General features: G+C 34.7%; 1 protein-coding gene and 1 long non-coding RNA gene across 2 annotated transcripts; both read left to right on the top strand.

Annotated features, from left to right (window-relative positions):
• The first annotated feature begins 1187 nt into the window (after positions 1-1187).
• On the top strand, positions 1188-6480 carry LOC18438216 (uncharacterized). Its single transcript, XM_006848405.4, has 2 exons — positions 1188-1930; positions 4466-6480. Exons 1-2 carry the CDS (start codon positions 1692-1694, stop codon positions 5877-5879), a joined length of 1653 nt encoding a protein of 550 aa, XP_006848468.1. The 5' UTR covers positions 1188-1691; the 3' UTR covers positions 5880-6480.
• Positions 6481-10136: 3656 nt separating this feature from the next.
• On the top strand, positions 10137-15350 carry LOC148781618 (uncharacterized). The gene is made up of 2 exons (XR_016057010.1): positions 10137-10397; positions 14980-15350. It is a non-coding gene; the product is annotated as an uncharacterized LOC148781618 (long non-coding RNA).
• Positions 15351-23574: the final 8224 nt, after the last annotated feature.

Here is a 23574-nt window from a genome sequence, read left to right as displayed (position 1 = left end):
AGACACTAGATTTTTAGGATCGAGCCTGACCGGGCCACTTGGTACATTATCACCCTTACTCGACAATTTTGAAATATGCAATTGTCCTTCCAAACAAGGAAAAAAAATCTTACACAGGTGATGTCTTGAGATAAAATGAATATGAGATTGTATAAAAATAAAACCATTTAACTTTGATACGAGATAAAATGAATATGAGATTGTATAAAAATAAAACCATTTAACTTTGATACAAAATAGCCATCCTATGTGAATTATTATTGCGGTAGATATGGAATATTAGGAAGATGGGTGAGTAATTGTGATGACTCATCAAGAGTAAACCTGAAACAATTGCAAACGGGGCAAAACGGAAAAGAGCACCGACAACGAGATAACGCCTTGGTGCGATGCCAACCCACGTACAAAAAATTTGGGCCAACGCTTTCTTAAGCCACTAATAAAATGTTAAAAAATGATGGAAATTTTATTAAATTATTTATGAGAGATGAACAATTTGCATATATCTTTTACTTTAATTTCAAAACATCTATATAAAAATACATGGCCATCAATTGAAATAGTTTTAAAATGAATAAACTACTGAATTTGTAATTTCCAAAAAGAATTTTAATAAATATTCTATATATACTACATTTTTTTTAAGGAGATATAGAGCACCTTTTACTTCCAATGAAAATAAGAAGTTCTCTCTATTTTCTCACTCCTTTTTTTGTCTTTTAAAAGGTTCACTTTTCGCTTATCAGCATTCTGATTTCTAATATAAAAAATAACATAAAGGAAATTTATCAAATTACTCATGAGACGTAAACTATTTAACATTTTACACATATTGTTTGACCGAATTTCAAAATACCCATTATAAAACACTCCTGATCATGAGTTGAAATAATTGCACATTTATAAACAATTGAATAATACATCTCTCATAAATATTTTGATTCCCTAAAATAAAAATAAAAACCCTCTCTCTTCCCACACCAAAGCTATAGAGAAATAAGTGCACTTTAATCCATAAGAAGGCTATTTAAGGGTCTGTTTGTGAGCACATGTTGTCACCAATAATTTACTGTTTTCATAAAGGTAAAGACTGAAATGAAGAGTGATCTCTCTCTCTCTCTCTAACCCAACACGTGATCACCACAATCTCAGTGATCCACCCTGTCCTCTTTCTCTCTCTAGGATGCACACCATGTCGTGCCTGTTCATGCCCCATTAATGGAATCTCTCTTCATGGGTTTCTCGTCGTCTTCAATACTGGACCAACCCCCTCTGATATATCATCTCTTCTCTCGTCTTTTCCTTGTCACTGGGCCAGCTGTTTCAAAGGCCATGGAATCCATCAAAAAATAAAGAAATGGCGGCCTCAAGCTGCCATTCTAGGGTTTTCTTGGTCCTGAGGAGCGATGGTGTCCACGAACTTCTATTTAGGGTTTACTGTCCTGAGAATTGACCTGAATAAGAGATGGTGACTCTCTCGATGTTTTTTCTGATTCTGGGAATTGATCCGGTTAGGAATGGTGTTGTTGAGCTCCCGTTCTAGTGTTTACCGGTTCATAGAATTAACCGACAATGTCGCTTTGAGCTTCCATTCTAGGGTTTGATTGTACTGAGAATTGACGCAGAAAATAATGGTGTTCTCAAGCTTCCATTCTAGGGTTTTCTGGTTCTGAGCTTGTGGTTTGGTGAGTATGGGGGTCTTGGGTGAGGCCTGGTGCTTTTGTTCAGGAGGAGGAAGGTCCGAAAAAATAAAAGGGACCATTTTGGGCAGCAAAGGTCCAGCCATGGCTAGGGTTTGTGGAAAAACTGGTTTCCTCATTAACAGAGCTCTACTTCTCACTACTCATGCTAATCTTCCTTCACCTGCTTCAGCTCAAGGGGTGGAGATCCAGCTCCATTGCCGGAGGACTGCGAAGCTTGTTCCTCAAAGGTGCGCTCTGGTTTTGAAACCCTAGTTTTGGCCGTAAATCAATTCGATGTAACTGATTTACTAAATCCTGGCTTCTACAATTAAACATCAGTTGGTCTTCTTCTATTTAACCCTAGAATCTGTAATTGAAGGTTTAGATTCTGTAATTATAGCCTGGCTCATGCATTATCCGATAGGATGCACTCATCTTCTTTCAATTTTTTTTTTTTTTGAGAAAATTGGTTGGAATGATAATTTGATTTAGAAAATAGAGGAAAGCATGGGGATCTCTGAAAGTGACTTTTACCACATCATGGGTTATAACAGTGACTTTTATCTTCACTTGCTTTTCAGTTTTTTTTCTTTTTCCTCTGTCTTTTGCTTTGTTGTGTCTTATCTTTTGCCCTTTCCCTTTGATCAACAGTGTGGAATTACAAGAATTCTGGATCTGAGTAGGATGTTTTATCTTGGGAAATTACCTTTATGGATTGGTATTTATGAAAACATAGAAAGAAACTCACTACCAAAAAAATAAAACAATAATAATAATAATAATTTTGAAAGACAATGACTCTCTCTCTCTCTCTCTCTCTCTCTCTCTCTCTCTCTCTCTCTCTGTGCGCGCTTGGGTGTTTATTCCTACTTGGCTGGTGAAGAGAAAGTAAATTACACATGTGGATTTGGTGAAGGGCAACCAGGGTGGTTGAGATTGTATTGAGAAATTGATTTTGAACGTGCATTTATCAATATAAATTCAATTACTCTACAAAAAAAGCTTATTTCATTGTGGATTATCATAACATGATAAGCCAATCAGGAAAAAAATTGTTACAGAAGGATAAATCAAACTCTAGTCTCAGTGAACTTCTGTATAGTTAAAAAAAAAAGAAAATGGTTTCTACCTCTATTTTTTCCTGTGAATAAATCTCGATCTGATTAAGGTAGTATTTTAATTAAGCTTTAAAAGTCTGCTTTTTTACTTTTCTTTGTGTTGATTTTGGGAGGATGATTGAATCTATCCTTATCGTCTTTTGTCTCAAAAGTGATTGTAGCACATTCTTGTTATTTTAATTACGTTGCCAAATATCAATTTTTTCCATTGATCAAACTTTCTTTGAATAATATTAACATGCATGGGAACTATCAATTCTTGTTATTTTAATTATGTTGCCAAATATCAGTTTTTTCCATTGATCAAACTTTCTTTGAATACTAGTAACATGCATGAGAACTTTCACCAAATTATCTATAGTTGTTTGACCTTTTCAATGAACATGAAAAATTTCTTAATCCACCCATTACTCCGCTGATTGCTTTGCTTGTCTCCGATTTCTCTCTCTTTTCTCCATGAGATGGGATACAAATCGCTGGATAAGTTATGAGAATGCTCATAATTGCCTATGAATGAAGAAAAATCAACCAATTTTTTTGTTTTTTAATCTCAATACTGCTTTTGACATGAATTAATAAAATGTTTCCCTTGTAAAAAAGAAAATCAGATATTGAAAATCAATTTTGACTAATTCCATAAAAGATTATAGTGTGCTGCTTCAAGGGACAACGCAGGAGCAGGCCAATAAATGATTTCTTGATTGTGGTATATTAACGAGGGTTTCATTCTTGTTTGGCTCTCTTGTTTTCAAATGTTTTAATTTTGAGTGGCCCCAAAACTCGATTGTGATTAAGTTAGTGAGAAAAAAAAAAAAAAGGATTCTGATTAAACCTTCTCCTTTTACAATTGTTAGATTTAGCCTTCTCAGTTCTCCTTAAGTATGTGCAGCCTGTTTTGTCATCCATTAGATGTACGTGCATATTAGTGTTTAAAAAGTCGGGCACATGCTCCAACTTACCTGGTTCACAAGCCCCAGTCCCCAGATCCTTCAAAGCAGGGAACTCTTAACAAGTAAATTTTAAAAAGGAACAATGAAAATCTGATAGGCCCAGAATGGCCTGGCTTGTGGTCCTGTCCTACTTGACGAGTCCTTGGTCGGACCAGTAATTTTCTAAACACTGGTCCATCTGAATTGTCTGGAAGCTTCAGATTATTGCTTCTGGATATGTCAACCATTAAATTCAGAAACCAATATCTTTTTCTTAGAAAACAGAAAATTCCTTCAGTTTATCATAGGTCAAAAAACAGAGGTACAACCCCAAAAGAGTTATAAGATACAGTAAATATTAACAATATCTGTTAATTAATATTAATGCAAAGTTCATTGGCTTTTCATACATTTTTCAATACAACTGGCTATGAAACAAACTGTAAGATACTCTACATTTTCTGTGGTATATATGAAAGTGTCTTTAAAGATCAGTTGTTTCCCTAGTTTTTTTTTTTGAATGATTCCCTTGTTTTATTATTTGCCGTAATGAGGCAGAAACCAGCTATAAGATTCTGCAAATCCTATCTAATATGTATGGAAATTAGTGTACATATTATTTTGTTTCATTGGAAATCACACAGCAGATTATTAGGTTTATCTGAAATTTTTATGATTGTTTGAATTTCTTGTCTAATCCATGTCAAAACTGTTTCCGACAACTATGCCACTGCAGGTTCTTCCTCACAAGTTCTGTTCTGGACCTGACTGTAGTGGGCGTCGACCCCATAGATTCTGAAACTTCTCAGCAATCCCATTTCTTAAGGACCTGCACCCACCCATGCCTTGACCTAAATAGTGCAGTCTATCTCTTGGGGCATTCTGAAGAGGGAGAACTCACTGTGGGCGAGGGCAAAGTGGTCATTGCCACTGATAATCTCATCAAGCTCTCGACAGATGGGATCGCATGGGGCCCAGGATTTGCTGGTTTCGACGCCCAAGGTAATCTCGCTTTCATGGTCTGTGACCCCATGAAGCTTGCCTCTTCTCCCACTACAAAATCCTCTTCCTCTTCTTCTTCTTCTTCATGGAAGAAGGAGCTTCCAACCCAATTTGGAATACCCATTCCTGTGATTTGCCATTGGTTGAATCAGCATTGGGAGGGTAGCTTGGATGATCTCAACAAACCCAAGATGCCTCTGATAAGATTGATGTCGGTGGGGCAAAAGAGTGACCATTCGAGTGCTTCCTTCACTCTACGTCGTGTCTTTAAATCCTCAGATGGGGATGAGAGAGAAGAAGAGGCCTCTTTCTCTCACAAGAAAACCTTAAATGGGTCTGGATCAAGTTCAGCTTCAATAACTGTTTGCAGAGAGGAACCCAATTTCCACACATATACCCATGATCAAGGGATACCTACTCCCGAGATATATGAATCTCCTCGGATGACGTCTCTGTTGATTAGGAAAGAGAGTTGTACCCAATTGCCACTTTTAGATATAAATTTCCCTCCAAAGAATCCACGGTCAATTGTCTTGCCATCGACTTTTGGAGAGAGAAATGCAGTGAGAGAATCTCACTGGGATTTAGTTCCGAATCCCAATGAGGACAAGCTCGAGGAGCATGCATCCAATGGAGAGGAAGAAGGAACCCAAGAAGCCCCTCTGTCTTATCACCGCGATGAAGTCGAGTCTGGCCTTGTCGTTTCCGATGAGAGAGATAACGAATGCTGCAGTGAGGTGGAGTCCAGTTGTTCACGGATGATGTGCGGTGAAGAGAGAGAGGGGTTTTTAGGGGATGGAGAGTGCAGCAGTGAGGTGGAGACCATGTACTCTGCAGAGACTAGAGAGAGTCGCAACTACGGAAGCCCAGGAGGAGAGAGAGTGGGGCAACAAAAGGTGGTGGGAAGAAGCCAGAGCTGTGTAAGTTACGGGAGGTGGGCTTCTGGGAGGAGAAAAGTAGTTGGGCTTGAGAAACAACAGAGCTTTGTGCAAGGAAGGAAGTTTCCAGCTTCTACTGCAGCATCTTATAGGGGAAGAGATTATTACAGCCCCACGGTTTCTTCAATTATGAAGAAGAGGCCTGGGTTGGAGCAACCGAGTAGGCCGAGGCCTAATGGGGCGCACCTGTCTCCTCGATGGATGCTTTGATTTGGGGGTTCTCTGGGTCTCTGGTGCAAGTGTTTTTTTGCACTCATTTTGAAATTGAGATCTCCTTACGATTGAGACCATTGACAGAGAAATGAAAGTGAAACTTTTTCATCCAATTTCTTCAAAGGTGTAAGGTAAATTGGATTCAAGCTTTTGTTAAGTTGCTTACTTAAAGAGTTTATTAAGAGAGGTCTGAGGAAGAAATGTTCCTTCAACAATGTCATATACTTAATTTTGAGTCACCCGTTGTTTTTCATTGTGAGGGCTGGTTGGACTGGATCTGGTTTAAAAAGTAAGCCAAAAATTTACTGGGTTCGCTGTTGGAGCAAATTTGAAAAGGTTGGACTTTGGGGACTTATTGGTATTGCCATGGGGATGCAGTTGTGTGCTTGGTCTTCTACCGTTCCTGTCTCCTGATACATTTGAGGATATTCTGGCCGGCAAGTTGCAAGGATTTACCATTGTTTTCTTGGCCTTGTATGTGCATTATTTATTTATAATTGGAATTTCATGTATTAGAACTTCTTTTTGTATTTCTTTCATTAAGAAATTCAAATTTATGGGTGGTGCAGGACAAAGTTTTGCAACTATCTCAAGAGAATCATATGCCTTCCTTTCCTCTCTCTCTCTCTCTCTCTTATTCTGTCTCTCTGTATTTATATATAGGACACGGTTCATGAGTCCACGGACTCGCATGTAGAAATGTGGGCCCTTAATAGTTTATTTTTTAAATAGAATTTGATCCTAATTTTTAGGGACTATATAATCTTTAACATGGAGATTATTATGTAAAAATAAATAATTTTGAAAAACTAAAAATGATATTTTTTATAAAAAATATTTGAACCATTGATTTTACTTTTTATTTAGAGGACAATTATTTACGGGACCCAGTTTTGGTGGATAGAATAGAGCTTTGAGTCTATATAATAACATGTGTGGATAGAATAGAGCTTTGAGTCTATATAATAACGGGTGTGGACTTGGACGTACCAAACAATTTTCCTTATATATAAGGTTTCAACATTTTATAAACTTTTCACACATATATGTGGAAGCATCTATTGAACGCCTATGGGCAAAAGTGAACATTGTTTTCACCCAAAGGCTCATCACCATCCAAAAAAATCGGGTGGCTTCCATTTTTCGAACGTCACGTGTGGTTAAAAAATTCACTCGCAACCGCAATGGATGGCGCTGTCTATTGCGGGTCTATTCAATAAACTGCCACAGACATAGCAAGTATGTGGCGGTAGCAAAACACTGTAGCTTTATAGGTGTTTTTTAGGTTTTTCCTATATATATATATATATATATATATATATATATATATATATATATATATATACTGCCCAACACCTATAGGAAAAATAAATAATGATTTTAACTACTCTCATCACCGTCCAAATTTCATTGTAGGGTCACGATTATCCAATAGTGTTTTATTTTTTATTTTTTTTTCTACAAATCGGAATGACCTGAAATTTGGAGAGTATGTACATCTTAATGAGGCGCATCTAATAAAAATATAAAAACATTATCCGCAAAAACAAAATTGACCAAAAAACTTTTTGGGGGTATTTGGTCAATTTTTTCTTGTAAAATATATTATTTATATTTTTCGAAGATTCCTCTATTTTTTATGAATACACGTTCCAAATTGCAGATCATTCTGATATATAGAAAAAAAAAATGAAAAATAAAAAACTACCGAACAATCGTAACGCACGATGATCTTTGGACGGTGATTGGGGTAGGCAAAATCAATGTTCATTTTCGCCTATAGGCTTTACGTAGTGTTTTCATATATATATATATATATAACCGCTTTTAATATTCCTTTTGGGCAATATGAATGGAATGTTATGCCTTTTGGACTTAAAAATACGCCTTCAGAATTCCAAAATATTATGAATGCTATTTTTAATCCTTATACAAAATTGATGATAGTTTACATTGATGATATTGTAATATTTTCTGAAAGCCTAGAACAACATTTTAAACACTTAAATGTTTTTGTCAAAGCAATTAAGATGGCCGGACTAGTTGTCTCTGCCAAAAAGATTAGTCTTGCTCAAACAAAAATAAGGTTTCTAGGACACAATATTTTCCAAAGGAGAATAATCCCTATTGATAGGGCTATTGAATTTTCCACTAAATTCTCAGACATTATTACAGATAAAACTGAGCTTCAAAGATTTCTGGGATGTCTTGATTGTATTGCTGATTTTTATAAAGATTTAGCTATTGATGCTAAACCACTATTTCAAAGATTAAAAAAGAATCCTTCTGAATGGGCAGATATACATACCTTGGCAGTTAAGAAAATAAAAATAAAAGCCAAAGAATTACCCTGCCTTACACTGTCAAATCCTTCTACTTTCAAAATAATTGAGTGTGATGCTTCAGAAATAGTGTTGGGAGGAATTTTAAAACAAAAAATTTCAAATACGGAACAGTTGGTTCGATTTACTTTTCGAGCTTGGAATCAGACACAGCAAAATTACTCCATGGTTAAAAAAGAGCTTTTGTCCACTGCGTCACCAAATTTCAAAGTGACTTGCTCAACCAAAAATTCCTAATACAAACTGACTTCAAAGCTGGTAAAGACATACTCCAAAAAGACGTCAAAAATCTTGTTTCTAAACAAATTTTTGCACGTTGGCAAGGTATCATCTCTTCTTTCGAATTCGAGATTGCATATATTAAAGGCACTACTAATTACCTTCTTGATTTTTTAACCCGTAAGTTTTTGCAGGGGAGACAAGAGGGTAGCAGCAGTAAACAGGGGAAAATGGAAAATGGAAATAGTCCCTGTGACGGGAAAGGCCTTAGCAACCTCACCAATAACTCCAAATCAAATAATTAAAAGACATGCACAAGAAATAACATTTTCGCCTGAACCAATACCAATAAATACAACTGAAGAAAAAAGTAGCTTAAAGACCTCTTTTGTGCCTACTATTATAATAGAAGATATTCATAAAGATAAAGATCCATATGAAATAGCAAATATTTATCTGAATAATCATCTATATCAGAATAATGGTGACAAAACCCGAGAATGGTATGAAGCCATCCTCCTTAAAACATGGTTGATTACCATGGTCCACTTTTATAAGAAAAATACTAATATAATAGCGTACTCGAAATTCCAAATAAGAAAAATAATCTCATATAGGGAATGGGGTATGGACCATTTCGAAAGCAAGAAAAATGCAATCAGAAGGCTTTACCAATAAATATTTTCAATATTTCGAATATATTGAAGCTTGGCATAAAGTCTTTGCCTTTCAAAATAATAATAATTCTCATACATGGTTTATACAAATGAAAATGCCAATAGTAGGGAATTCACGAATTGGTTCAAGAATTGGTTTCAACTATGGGGCTCAGGTACTGAAATATTGCCACCTAATATCCAAGCCTCTCAACGAAAATTTATAGACTATAATAATAATGATACTAGGATAGACTTTCATATGTATTTTATGGCCCTATATCAAATCCCATAGATCATGAAATGGTCCTACCATATAACAGAAGATTATACAAATAATTGGAAATATATCCCAAAACTGGGAAAGCAGATATATATAAAGTGGTGGGATGTCTATGGAAATAAAGCCCTCGATCTAGAAAATATAAAAATGAAAAAGGTGCCATTCTCACCCCCTGAAGCAGGAGTCAATATGACAGACTATACAAATAAGATGCACCAACAAAACCCTACTGCCACAAAGGAAGAACTAAAAAAGAAATTGCTGCAAATGTTTGATGAAGAAGAGGAAGCTATGTCTGCCTCGACACAAAATGAGGAAGACTATGCATAGGACAATGAAGACATAGAATTCGGACTATCTCAAAGAGGATAAAGCTACAGAGTTTGGCCATCCCAATGCTACTCAGGATGGAATGACTGCAGCCCAAAAGCACACGAGTCCTGTTAGCAAATAGTAATCACCGACAGTATCTTTTCACTATTCATACTTTTGTCTCATCACCAATATCATCTTTTCACTATCCATACTTTTGTCTCATCACTGACAACATCTTTTCACTGTTCCTACTTTTGTCTTATCACTTTTTCACTGTTCATACCTTTTGTCATATCACCGATACCCTTTTGTCTTATCACCTCCTGTTCATACCTTTTGTCACCTCAATCACTTCAACGGACTTGAAATAATTTTTTGGAGTCCGCCAACTATAAAAGGAGGACAGAAGCCCATTCACAGGGCATCGAGAGTTTTCCTTCTTCTGCTCATCTATTCACCTCATCTCTACACCTCATCTCTGCACCTCAGCTTTGTACCTCATCTCTATAACCTCATCTCGGCAAACCTTATATCTCTTATTCTATCCCTCTATTGTATATCTAGTGGTGTATCTATCCACCTAGACTATACTTCTAAAAGTAAGTATATGAGTATTTGGTGTGTGATTGTAACTGGGACTTTCTGCCAACTATTGTCCAAACGAGTGGAAGTTGTTTTCTAATTTATGCAAGGGTCACATGTAAGTGGTTTATTTGTGTTATTTCTTTATGCAGTTTAAGATAGTAATTTATGTAAAAGTTAGGGATGCCTTGTATGTGAACTGGTTTGTTGTGGATGTATCATTTCCTCTATGCATCTTTTGTTTTGTAGTGTTCATCTTCTTAAAAGTTGTTTTCTTATATTGATATGGATTGAATTATTCTTCATATTGCCTGCCATATTGAATTGGTATTAGAGCCATGAGCTTATAGTGGTGAACTATTGTTAGAAAATACTGTTCTAAAGGTTAAAGAACTTAAAAAAATTTTCCATTAAGATAGCAGAGATTGAAACTAAAAGTCGTCGTGACCCGAACTATCGATAGGCCAGAAAGAGCCGTGAAAGGTACATGGATTGTTTCCGATTGACTCAGTATTCAACTATTATCAAAATGGCAAATTTCCTTAGGACTCTATCCAATAGAACAACCACTTCCTCTAATTGCACACTACGAGTAAGAAATAGAGAAAAAATAACAATTGATAATATAGAAAAGCAGATACATAATTCGAATATTCCAAAAGTACCAACTTCAGACGTTTACAAAAAAAGAAACCTTTGAATTTAAATCAAGTTTTGCTATCAAAACCGTAGAACAAAGTATTTCTATCACCAATGAGCAAGATGGTTTCCAATTACTTTCAAATAGAATAATACAAGACTATAAAAATAAAAATTATAAATATTTACATATAGGACTTGTGCAAATCGCAATAAAACCATTAACCCGACTTGATTTAAATAATTATGTCCTCCTGTGTTTGAGAGACGAACGTCATAACAAATTTTCTGACTCTCTTCTAGGAATAGTAGAATCAACCTTTTGTAATGGACCTATATATTTTAATTGCTTTCCCAATTTTTCAGTAGCCTTGACGGATCCGAACCTTTTGAAAGCTCTCACTTTAAATATAAAAACCAAAGGGTTTGATATGAATCCAAGATCCCAAAACATTGCATTAGTTTATAGAATATGCTATAAAGTAATGAACATATTGTGTCCAAATGCACTTCAGATGGACATCAAAGGCCAAACAGTGTTTTTCCAAACCAATATGGAAAATTCCAATATGGTAATCCCCATGTCTATGACTTGGTCTCAAATTAGGCTTCTTGATAAATGGTCTTTGCACTGTGAAAACCAACAGTCTAGACACCCAATCAATAGAGACCTTGAGCAAATAATAGAATACCTAGACGGAGATATAGAAATACAATTTAAGTCAAATAGACGAACTCGGATAAATCTTTCTGAAGGGTCTTCTAGGATGCCTTCGAGAAGTTCTACTTCCTCTGTTCCATAGACAGAACATGAACAAACCCATAGAAGACCAATAGTTGAAGGACTAACTAAAACCAACAGCCAAATACAGCAACCAGTATATAGTTCCCCAGATAAAGAACCAACACCTTCTGACCTAGATTTTAATATTCTCAACCTTCAAAAGGAAGAAAAAGTTAAAATAGATAGGGGATTAAATAGGACTTTTTGTCCGATGAAAATAAAAATATCAGGGATTAGTACCTGGCAGAATTTCCCCAGGAATTATTAGATGCTCTACATAAGAAATTTAATAAATTTATAATAAAACATGGAAAGAATGTAAAATTCTTTGACTGGCTACAATGCATACTAAGAGAAAAAGAGATAGAAATTCCTAATTTTGGTCTCAATACTACCGAAAAACAGTATCAAACCTTTCATACTATGCAAGGGGAGAACTAGACTCGATTCATCCCCTTGAACAAAGTCTTCAGTTGAAAGGAAGAATGGAAGACAAACCTGAAACTAAGGCTTTACCCTATAAAATTATCCCAAAAAATACTGATCATCATACTAATAAAATTGATGCAATATTACATATAATTGAGCAGCATAATTACACTAATCTCTGCCTACAAACTATTAGACGGCAGACAACAAGAATTGAAAATATAATTAATAGACCTCGGGAAAAACCAGAAGACCATAAAGGGAGGAAAGCTCTTTTGTTTAAACCCCTTCCAATAATTAATAAAGAACAGTTTAGTTTTCAAGGAATAAAAAAGTAAGATGAAAATAAAGACTTAGTGGATGAGCTAGTCAAAAAATTAGCAAAGCTGAATATAAAAGAAAAGGGAGTATCTTTCGAGACTAGTTTTGATCAAGGAGCCATGGTTCTCCAAGAAGAATCTTTTTCCAATAATGAACTTAATGAAATAGAACAAGCCTTCAAAACAGAAAGCCTGGAAATAAATAGAATAGATTATGGGAAAAAAGTAAGGCCAACTTCCCAAACTAGAATGTATTATCCTAGGCCTACTTCCGTAGATATCCAGTTTGAAGAAGATTTGATTACCAGCTCTGTATCTTATTCAAGGAGATCCATTGTAAATTGAAATATTGAAGGAATGTCAGAAAACCAAATACTTGATCTAATGAAGCATATGACTATGTATGCAACTGCGTGTAACATAAGTGGAAATCATGACCAAGAAATAGCCAAGGCCATTATTTGTGGATTTACAGGGTGGCTAAGAGGATGCTTGGATTTCCATATGGAAGAAAATACAAAAAACGAAATACTAACTGCCACGAAGCAGTGAGCAGTCAAAAATGAATATGGCTAAGATATAGTAAAATAATGAAAGTGATGCAGTTAATACTCTAATATATACTATTACTCTTCACTTTGTGGGAAGTACTGCATTACTTGATGCTAGATCAGAAGACCTACTTTCTAATCTTAGATGCCCAGCACTAGCACTATATATATATATATATATATATATATATATATATATATATATATATGAAAACACTACACAAAGCCTATAGGCGAAAATAAACATTGATTTCACCTACCCCCATCCCCGTCCAAAGTTCATCGCGCGGTCATGATTGTTAGGTAGTGTTTTATTTTTATTTTTTATTTTTACAGAGCAGAATGATCTGAAATTTGGAGTGTGTGTTCATAAAAAATAGGAGAATCTAATAAAAATATCAAAACATAATTCATAAAATATAAATTAATCAAAATAAATCTGAAAATTTATGGGGTTATTTTGATCAATTTTTATTTTGTGAAATATTTTGTCTATATTTTTATTAGTGCGCCTCACTAAGATGTATACATACTTTAAATTTCATATCATTCCGATTTATAGAAGAAAAAATGAAAATTGAAATACTAGCGGACAATCGTGATAGTGTGATGAACTTTGAATGGTGATTCGCATAGGCAAAATCATTGTTCATTTTCGCCTATAGGTGTTGGGAAGACATTTTTATATATATAGGAGTGGACGTGGGCTGATTGCTATGGTGTTAGCCAATGGCTCAGATTTAATATGGATTGATATGATGGTTACAAACTCATTTCGTATTTGAATTTCCATTTTTTTTTTCTACAAATCCAAATCACTTGAAATTTTAGGTGTTCATTCTTCTCATCAAGGCACACCTAATAAAAATAATTCACAAAATATAAATTGATCAATTTATATTTTACGAATTATTTTTTTATATTTTTATTAGATTATTCTATTTTTGAAGAATAGACGTTCTAAATTATTTGAATTTGTAGAAAAAATTGAAAATTCAAACACAAAATGAGGTCGTGATTGTTAGATCGACCCAGATTCAATCTGAACTATTGGCTGATACTGTAACTATCAACCCGTGGGCTTACAGGATCCTTTCTCTGTGTGTGTGTATATATATATATATATATATATATAGGAAAGAGAGATTCTAGTCAGCTAGGATCCCTCGAGTTGAAAGGGCAATCTCCCACATCCTCTCCCACATCCTTTATGCCGATGGCCTCCTAAGTTTTGGGTACCTACATTGGTCTTGAAAAACACTCTGACATTTTCTCATTTCCATTGCATTTGGAAAAAATATAATTATGTCATTTCCTAAAACTGCATCCTCTTGAATTTCACATACTGTATATTTAGGTTTGCTAGTATTTCAAGGTAGACTTACTCTCAAACCCTTCCTAACTCATTATTGAGAAAATCTTATCCAAACTTGAAAGATGAAAATTGCGCACCCTAATCACCTCAAGCCATACATACCCCAATCCCCAAGTGCTCCATCTTCATATTAGCCGCTACCAAATTGAATATATTCAAAGGAATTTCCTTTGGATCAATCATTAGAACAAAAAATATCTGATAAAACACTCATCAGTGCTTAATGACTGGGGAAATTACATCAAAAAATGCACATTAAGATGGGTCCCGAAACGATGAACACTCATTTCAGTATGCGAACATGGGGCAGCATAGTTCACATACATATCAAAAAAGGCTTCCAACTACCAAAAGCACGCAAAAATGGGGATTTCATGTGCACAATAGGTGCAACTTATGGAAGGACACCATCATCTCTCGATAACATGTGCCAATATATGAGAAATTTGGCAAACAATTATGTGAAGATTCAATATGAGTCCCTTGAATCAAATATTTTAAGTTCCCAAACCTTTTTTGTCTCTCCACAACAGTTCTTCATGCTGATATATACTTACTGTGTATGAATTGGTTTCTGTTCTAAATGGATCTATATTCTCTAGATTTTCCTTCCGTGGTTCTGTACTTAATGAAGGTGTCATGCTAGCTTCAGATTCTTGAATCTTCATATTTCACAACTTTGGGCCTCTTTGTTAACATCTACTTGGAAGTTGCTTCTGTTGACAATCTTCATGAAGACCTAGCTTACAACTGTCTTTCTGGTTTGGTTAGCTTACCTTCGAAAGAAACTATTCTTGCTGTTTTATTTATTTATCTTTTTTGCGGTGTTTGGGTCGGCTTGGTTTAGAGATGTGTACAACGAGATTTTGCGTACTTTACTACAAGGAAATGATCAATTAAAACTGTGCTATTATGTAAAGAAAGACCAGAGTTTCAATTTCAACACCTACAATCAAAATATTTCTTGTCAAAGCAGACCCAAATCCAGGTCTAATACACTCGAAGCAACGTCTTTCTTCCAAATCAAAACAATAATCCCAAAATGGGATTCGCCCCATTCTATGTTTGTCTTAATTGAAGAAAACCAATTAGTATAGAAAGAGTGAGAAATAAGAAGATTTTATTTCTCACTCTTGTCTACTTGTTTATGAAAGAAACCAGCCAAATAAAGTGTGCTTGTGTTTGTTCCATACCTAACGGTAAGCAGAGATGTTTCTCCAGACCATTGAACATTGAAGTGTTTGTTCCTGCTCTGAATCAAGAAAACAAGCAAATGGCATAGTAACCTTTGATTTTCATTCAAAATTTGAATAACAGTCTCTGATTATGCTTGACCATGTTTGTAATTTTTTTTTTATAAACTGTTTTGACACCAAATTTTGGACGTCCATTCCTCTATTAAACTCGCACTAACAAAAAGTATATATAAAATATTTTCAATAAAATAAAATAACTAAAATACCCCTAAAAGATTCAAGGGGTATTTTGGTCATTATTTTTTATCGAAAAATTATTGTTAATATTTTTTATAGGTGTGCCCCAATGAAAAGATGACATATACAAAATTTCATATTCAAAAAATTTGTATTAAAAAAGCTAAAAATACAATATTTTGAGACGTCGGATCTAAGATCAAACGGTGAGTGGTTCTCTTGATAAAAAATAGACAGTTGGATGATAAGGAGAGGATAGAACTTCTATGTTGTAGGGGAACAAAAAAAGCTTTCCCGATCCCTCTAACAAATAGTTGTTTCATCCGGAACATATTCACATTACTCTGGTCCTCATGACAAAAGAAGTGTATATTTGTTAAAAATAAATCTTGAGGTGAATAGAGGAATTGCATATTCTATGCACCAAAGCGCATAAAATAAATTTTGGATAAATGTAAAGTTTGTATGAGGATGCGTCCGAGAACAATATTAAGAAGTGTAGATTTGGAGAGTTTTGTAAAGGATGAATCAAAGGTCAATGATGCAGGCTTTGAGGTCATTTTTTAGACGTTATCCCCGGTTTTGTTTGAAGGTGCTACCAAATTATTAAACTTTTTTTGTTTTTAATGTAGGTTCAACACTTAATCCAAAATCTAGTACTTCTTGTGCTTGACTTAAGCAAGAAATGGATTTTCTCAAGACTATATTATGACAAGAGTTTATGTTATGTGAAAAATATACCCAAACAAGTACATTCCATATGGACGAAAAGTAGATCGAGTCAAGAGTGTGAACGATCGGTTTTCATCTCAAAACTCCTTCTAAATTAGGAGAAATTGTTGAAAAGGTGAGTGAGGTCACCCACCCTGCAACATGAGAAAATGTTGAAAGAACCCAAATTCTCTCTAGATTTTCTCGATAATCCCAAATAAAAACCCCCAAGATATTTTTGGAGAGCTCACATAGCAAGGAACAACTACCTGAAAATCAGGTCATTTCTCCATAGGGTTTGGGAGATGTGGCCTTTAGTGAATCACTATTTTGGGTTGTTTTACAGTATTTTTATCCAATGTTAGTATGCTACAGGCAAGAACCTTTAGTAAACAATATGAAATAACGTCGGAGCGATCCTAAATTTTAAATTCAAGAGCTTTTAACATTTTGCTATCATCCTTGGGAGTCTTGAGCTCATCAGGTACCTATTTATAAGGGCTCATTTATAATTTTGCCCACTTTTCAATACAATGCTGGCCATTATCCATGCCATCAACATTTGTTTCTGCTGAATCTTGGCCTCCAGATATTGAGATGGCACGGTTATTGGGGGTATCATAGAGAGAAATTTTGGCACGTTTCCATCTATGTTCATATGTTTTGAACCATAGCCCTTATTAGCCATCTGATCATGGATTTTGGGTCGCAATCGATTCCAAAGTTTATAGCATTTATTGGGTCATTTTGAAATAAAGACCTATGTGATTTTTTTATCGGGTAATCACATAATTTTTTTTTTTTATCCCTTTTGTTTTAGCAAAAGATCACTTACAAGTGATCTTATTACAATAATACATGCTTTTAAATAAAATCAACATAACAATAAAACCAAGATCTTAAAACTTGATACCATTGAAATAACTATGTATTATGCTTGAGAATATAAAGATAAGATTGCAAGTAATAGAAGTGAAGAATGCCGGATATTACCTCAACCGGGTTTATTACATCCCACACCGAGTCACCACCATTTAATGGCGCGGGATCGATGATCAATCTTCAATCTCAACCGAGAAAGTAAGTTTAGACCAAGTCACACCAATAAAACATGAACCCCTTTTATCACAAATTCAAACCCTAGGTGAATTCTCTTATCAACCTAGTTTAAGAAAGATGAATTCTCTTTTTTGCTACACTCTAAAACCCTTAGCCACAAATCTATAGTTGAGAGATGAGAGAGAGAATAACCCTATAGCCTAAACCCTTAGCCCTTATTTACAATGTGGGGGAGAGATCTCAAAGATGGAAGAGTGGGACATGCCCCCTTTTTGGGCTTTCATGAAAGAAAGAGATAAATTCTAAGTGGGGCGTGCCTCTTTGTGGGATATGAGAGAGAAAAATGAGAATTAGGTATAAGAGATAAGGTGTAATGAATTTTGGGTAGAGACAATCTCTTTTTATGGGTTTTGAACAAAATTAGGGTTTCTTAGGGTTTTATTTGGCTTGCCTCTTCTTGTGAGATTAAATATGAACCATTGATCTTGGGTGACTTGTGGGGTGAGAGATTTGAATCATCCATTCCATAGATGAGCCATCAACTTTTTGGATGGTGCATGAACCCTTATCCCCCTTTTCTAAACCATTTTCCCATCAATAGAAATTAAATAAATTGAATCTAATCAAAATATTGTGTATACCATAAAATAGCACAAGTTTACTCAATCTTCCTACAAAATCTTTCCAAGATATATCAAATTAAAATCTTCCAACCATATGGTCACATGTCATATCACTAGAAAAATAGGAAAGAGAATAACGGTGGGGCGTGCCACCCAAGGGAGGCACTCATAGGCCCCACCTTCTAGAAATATGGTGGGTCCATGTGTACAATGGGCCACTATGGTATTTTTATATTTTTAAAATTAATAAAAGAATTTTAGAGAATTATTATTTGAATATTTAAATCATTGTAAAATCAATATATTTAATTTTATAAATCCAAAAATTATAAATAAAATATCTAGTAGTTCATAAAAATTCAAATAATAATTCTCAAATAATTTCTATCACAAAACAAACACACTTAAACTAATATGATGCGAAAATGATCCATATGGCTTAGGAAACAACAATTATGGGGCACTCAACCTTCAACTGTGAACTACAGACCACACTTGCTTTATCAAACTGACCTAGTGTTTCTCATGACCCACAGTCCAAGCAAGGGCTCATTAGCGGGTCACCAACGTCTAGCCGATGAGCCAAGGGGTAGTAATCCCAGGCTGTGGATTTCAGGTCCTTCCTAAGAGACGAATCCATGTCACCTAGACTTGATGCAACCACAGCTCCTATGACGCATATGGGTATCTCTCGCACATGCATACGCTTCACCCTGAAAGGTGGCTTACTTGCTTTCCCGAACAATCTATCAATATGCATGCCATGTGATGGCACATGGATGAGGCATTGGCCCCCGTCTCTGTAAGCCACCATCATACACAATGGTTACACAGTCCCTTGGCCTACTCATCCGGGTATATGTTCCGACCTCATCAAGGAATGACCCATTAGAACCCTTCTAAGTTTGTTCTCTATGCTTAGGTAACATCGATTATTCCCAACCGACTGGCCTAAATCGTCCAGCACATTTCGGTATCTACAAGCATCGTTTGCATAGTATGGTCCACGAGAGACCATACTCCCATTGAGTTCATAGTTCACTATATTATTTCATTTCACAAGCACTCATAAAGCCTTTAAAGGCCACATAAAGCCAACATCTTTCACATGAACTTTGGAGGCCTTACATTCTTTCTTCCTCACTTTCTCTCATCCCCTTCTCTCTCTCCCAATTACAATCTTTCTCTCAAGCATTTTTCACTTATTCTCTCTCAATACATTAATCATAGGTTTCGTCATCAATCATTTCATAAAAGGATTTATAGAGGCAACGCCTTTTTCTCTTTGCTGCTCGGATCATATCCCAAAGTGGTCATAATCATCTTTCACATCGCATCGTGAATCATGGATCTGTTGTCACATACAACCATTACATACCCTCATCGAATGGGGTCATGTGTTCATGGGCTCAAAAGAGTTCGTCAAACAAGATGCTCACATCTATAGCCACACAACCAGCATCACACATCCGGGTTCCAAGGGTGAACAACATTATAGTTTGTTGTTCCAGCGGACCTGTCAAATATTAGCAGGTGCTCCTACTGGAATATTTAGTTTATCTAGATCTTTCTCAATCTCACATCATTCCTCAGATGATTGAAATATAGAATTATATGCTTGGAGTTCTTATGGAATCATGGTTCTTTTGACATACATATCACCAACGTGTTGTCACAGAAAATCCTTACTGCCTCACAATGCACGGGGTTAAAGTCAAGTTGATTAAGAAATTTCCTAATCCATACGGCCTCCTTGGCTGCCAAACAACATGCCACGTACTCTGCTGCCATAGTGGACAATTCTACCTCATCTTGTGCCTTTGATTTCCAAGAATTTGCACCCCTTCCAAGCATGAACACATATCCGGATGTAGACTTTACATCATATAGATCTGTGAGATAGCTTGCACCTGTACATCTGAATATGCAAGCAGCTAAAAGAAATGTGGGACTGTAGCAGCTCCCACTCAATTATTATACATACAACATATACATTCTCAACATTCTTATGCCTATATCATGAAGTAGCATAGCAAGTCTCATGCAATATGTAGCTCAATGCCTGTTGGTTTCACGATACGTAAAACCTTCCTGAACCACAAAGGTCCAACCACACTAATTGTCTTGGTAGTAAATTCATACAAACCAATTTATCTAATCAACACAAGATCTGTCAAGGAAGCTTAGCAAGATGGCCTTCCTACAATATTCCCTATGGTTCAAGGTCTTAGGTAATCGAGGATTTTAAATAACTAGAAACATGGGTCAAGGTATATGAGTATTTAAAAAGAAAAATAGCATGATAGTTTTTCTCCCACTTTTAAAAATACCTTCAAGACACAATGTTTTCTTCTTTAATCCAAAATCTATTGACTTGGTATATATATATATATATATATATATATAGGCATTCACAAGCAATAGTTAAATAATAGTATGACGGTTTAAAATGATTTTCATAAAGACTTAGTGGACCTTGTATGACTATGTTATTTTCTCAAAATCATATTCATAGACGTAGGTTTTTATCAAATCATCCAATTTAATTTTAAAATACATGCTCAACCTTCATAAATCATTTTATTGCATTTACCTTTAATTTCCTACCAAGTCAAGTTCATGGCCACAAAAACAAATCATAAATATCATCTTATAATTTTATCCAAAATAAAGCATGACTAAAGAATATCTATTAAAACCTTGACAAAATACTTCCTTTTTGGCAAATATGGAGAATTTATCAAGAGATCATCATCACATGCAACACATCATATTATGAACATTATTGAGAAAATAGTCACTAAGATTGAGTTCTATCATAACACTCCCTTTGTGCTTACATATTTGAATGAGTCACACCTATCTCTCATGTTTCATCATTAAGGCTTCAAAGCCCTGGATCAAATCATATCTCCATGTGTATTGCTACCTTAAGTAGTTCATACTCTTCCATAATGAGGCACTAAAATACATGATATTAAAAAATCAGCTCCTTCAAATTTGTTAGCACCTATCACTTAATGTTCATACACTTCATACTTATTCATAAAACAAAAAAAACCAAAATAGAACCAAAGCGTAAAATAAAAAGTTAGTGAATCATCTTTCTCTATATGACCTTACCATGTAATACCTCAAAACCATGTAGTTTAGTACCTGGACTTTCTTGATTCATTGTTTTTATTTGTTTGATAAGCTTTTGTGATCTTGAAAGACCACACAACTGATGGAGAATATATTGGTCATCAGTTACACATGTCATGAACTGTCCATCTTTTTGGCACTTGGATTCTCTTTGTCTCACATCGTGAAGAAATAATCTTCTTCATCCCATCATTTCAAATATTACAATTTTGAGTCTCCCATTAATCTTTAGCATTTTTATGCTACCACCAAGTCTCTCTATATATCATTTAATTTCGAAGAAACCAAACTGCTTTGATAGATATTGTGTTTCTTCTTCTTTTTGTTAATCTCAGATCGAACATTTTTCATATAGAGTATCATATCTCGCCAACTCTGTATTACCTATCTCTGAAGTTTTACTATAATAAACCATAATAATGGCACACTATAAAACATTTTTAAATGAGCCCTAAAAATGTCTTCATAATTAGGAAACCAAAGATGTGGCTCATATGCCACAGTTTAATTTACTGCAGAATAGAACATGAGCATCGCATGATAAAAATATGATGTCTCTCAACTTATAAAATGTTTATCTCCGAATCCTTTTGAGTATTGAAACAGACTCAATAATATAAACTAGTGCTCAGTTTTATCCCTAAATCATACCATTTATTAAGCCTTCATTTTAGTGACATTTACATCACAATGAAATTTTCTGAACAGAAAATCAGGATGAGCACCTCTCAATTAAAAAATTGTTTCTCTCAATCCTCAAAGAATTTATTCCTGAAATATTTTGTGTTGAAAAGTAGACTAAAAAAAAAATCATAACATTATAGTGTGAATCCCAAATAATACTTTTCTTCAGATAAATAAATAAGTGACATTTACATCACAAAATAAATTATACTGCAGAATTCTAGGATGAACACTATCTAGTAAAATTGTATCTTCTCTCTACCCTCAAAGAGTATCCCTTTTAAACCAATAATTTTGTTTGAAAGTAGACACATAATAGTAACACATATATTTCTACAAGCCTTATATCACTACGCTAAGTAGGCTTAATAAATATAATTATTCATATCTCAATGTAGAACATACTAAATTGTAGAAAATTCAAGATGACCTATCTTCAATCCAAAATTTTTATTTCTTTCTTCACACAGATATTTCTCTCTAAAATAAATTTTATTAAAAAATAGACTCAGAATGGAAGTCTAAAAACTTAGTATGAGTCATAAAACATTCTGTTAAGAATAGAAAGAAAATCATGACTTCCAAGTCATGAAAATAGTTTTCATTGCAAAAAATAGTAGTTGTGCGCCCTTCAATAAAATCATCATATCTTTCAAATCACAAGGACTTTCTTGATGAAACATTTTTTGTTTGAAAGTAGACTCAATTGTATGAGTCATAGTAAAATTTTAGCAAGAAATAAAATCATATAATTTATGGGAAAAATCACGAAGCTCAATGGACTGTTTCTAGATTTTGCAGGGTCATAACTGACACCCTTCATTGATGATTCTATAACTCTCAATTCCTTTAGGATCTCCCATTGAAATTTGTAGGTAGATCCTAATCTCAAATACACACAATATCACTGAGTATGCAATAGAAAAATACATCATTATCTTCTTCATATCTCTGATCCAAAATAGCCCATAATACCCATTATGCAAAATGCCTTTTCGGTGTTTGAATATTTCAGTAATTCTTCAATCGGGGTGTATTACTTAACCACAAAGGTCATTAGCTTTCTTATTTCTCATTCCCAAACTTGATCTAGACTCAATAAAGAGAAAAAACAACTAATAGCATCAAGTATCAATAGCTTTGATACCAATTAAAGAAAGACCTATGTGATCTTTTATCGGGGAATCATATAATTTTTTATTTTTTATTTTTTACCCCTTTTGTTTCAGCAGAAGATCACATACTAGTGGTCTTATTACAATAACACATGCTTTAAAATAAAATCAACATAGCAATAAAATCAAGATCTTAAAACTTGATGTCATTGAAATAACTATGCACTATGCTTTAGAATATAAATATAAATTATAAATAATAAAAATAAAGAGTGTCGGAGATTACCTCAACCGAGCTTATTACACCCCACACCGAGTCACCACCATCTGATGGTGCGGGATCATTGATCAACCTTCAATCTCAACTGGAAAAGCAAGTTTAGGCTAAGCCACACCAATAGAACATGAATCCCTTTGATCACAAACTC

Source organism: Amborella trichopoda, chromosome 6 (assembly GCF_054954075.1).
Source record: "Amborella trichopoda isolate Santa Cruz 75 chromosome 6, AtrichopodaSantaCruz75HAP2 v2.0, whole genome shotgun sequence".
NCBI classification, from domain to species: domain Eukaryota; kingdom Viridiplantae; phylum Streptophyta; class Magnoliopsida; order Amborellales; family Amborellaceae; genus Amborella; species Amborella trichopoda.
The sequence above is the reverse complement of the archived record's forward strand: the minus strand, read 5'-3'. Positions and strand labels throughout refer to the sequence as shown.

Excerpts from the sequence above, each read along its gene's own strand:
- LOC18438216 (XM_006848405.4), top strand. The coding sequence starts at position 1,692 with ATGGGGGTCTTGGGTGAGGCCTGGTGCTTTTGTTCAGGAGGAGGAAGG. Across the intron at positions 1,931-4,465 it reads GCGAAGCTTGTTCCTCAAAG|GTTCTTCCTCACAAGTTCTG; the intron begins GTGCGCTCTGGT and ends ATGCCACTGCAG.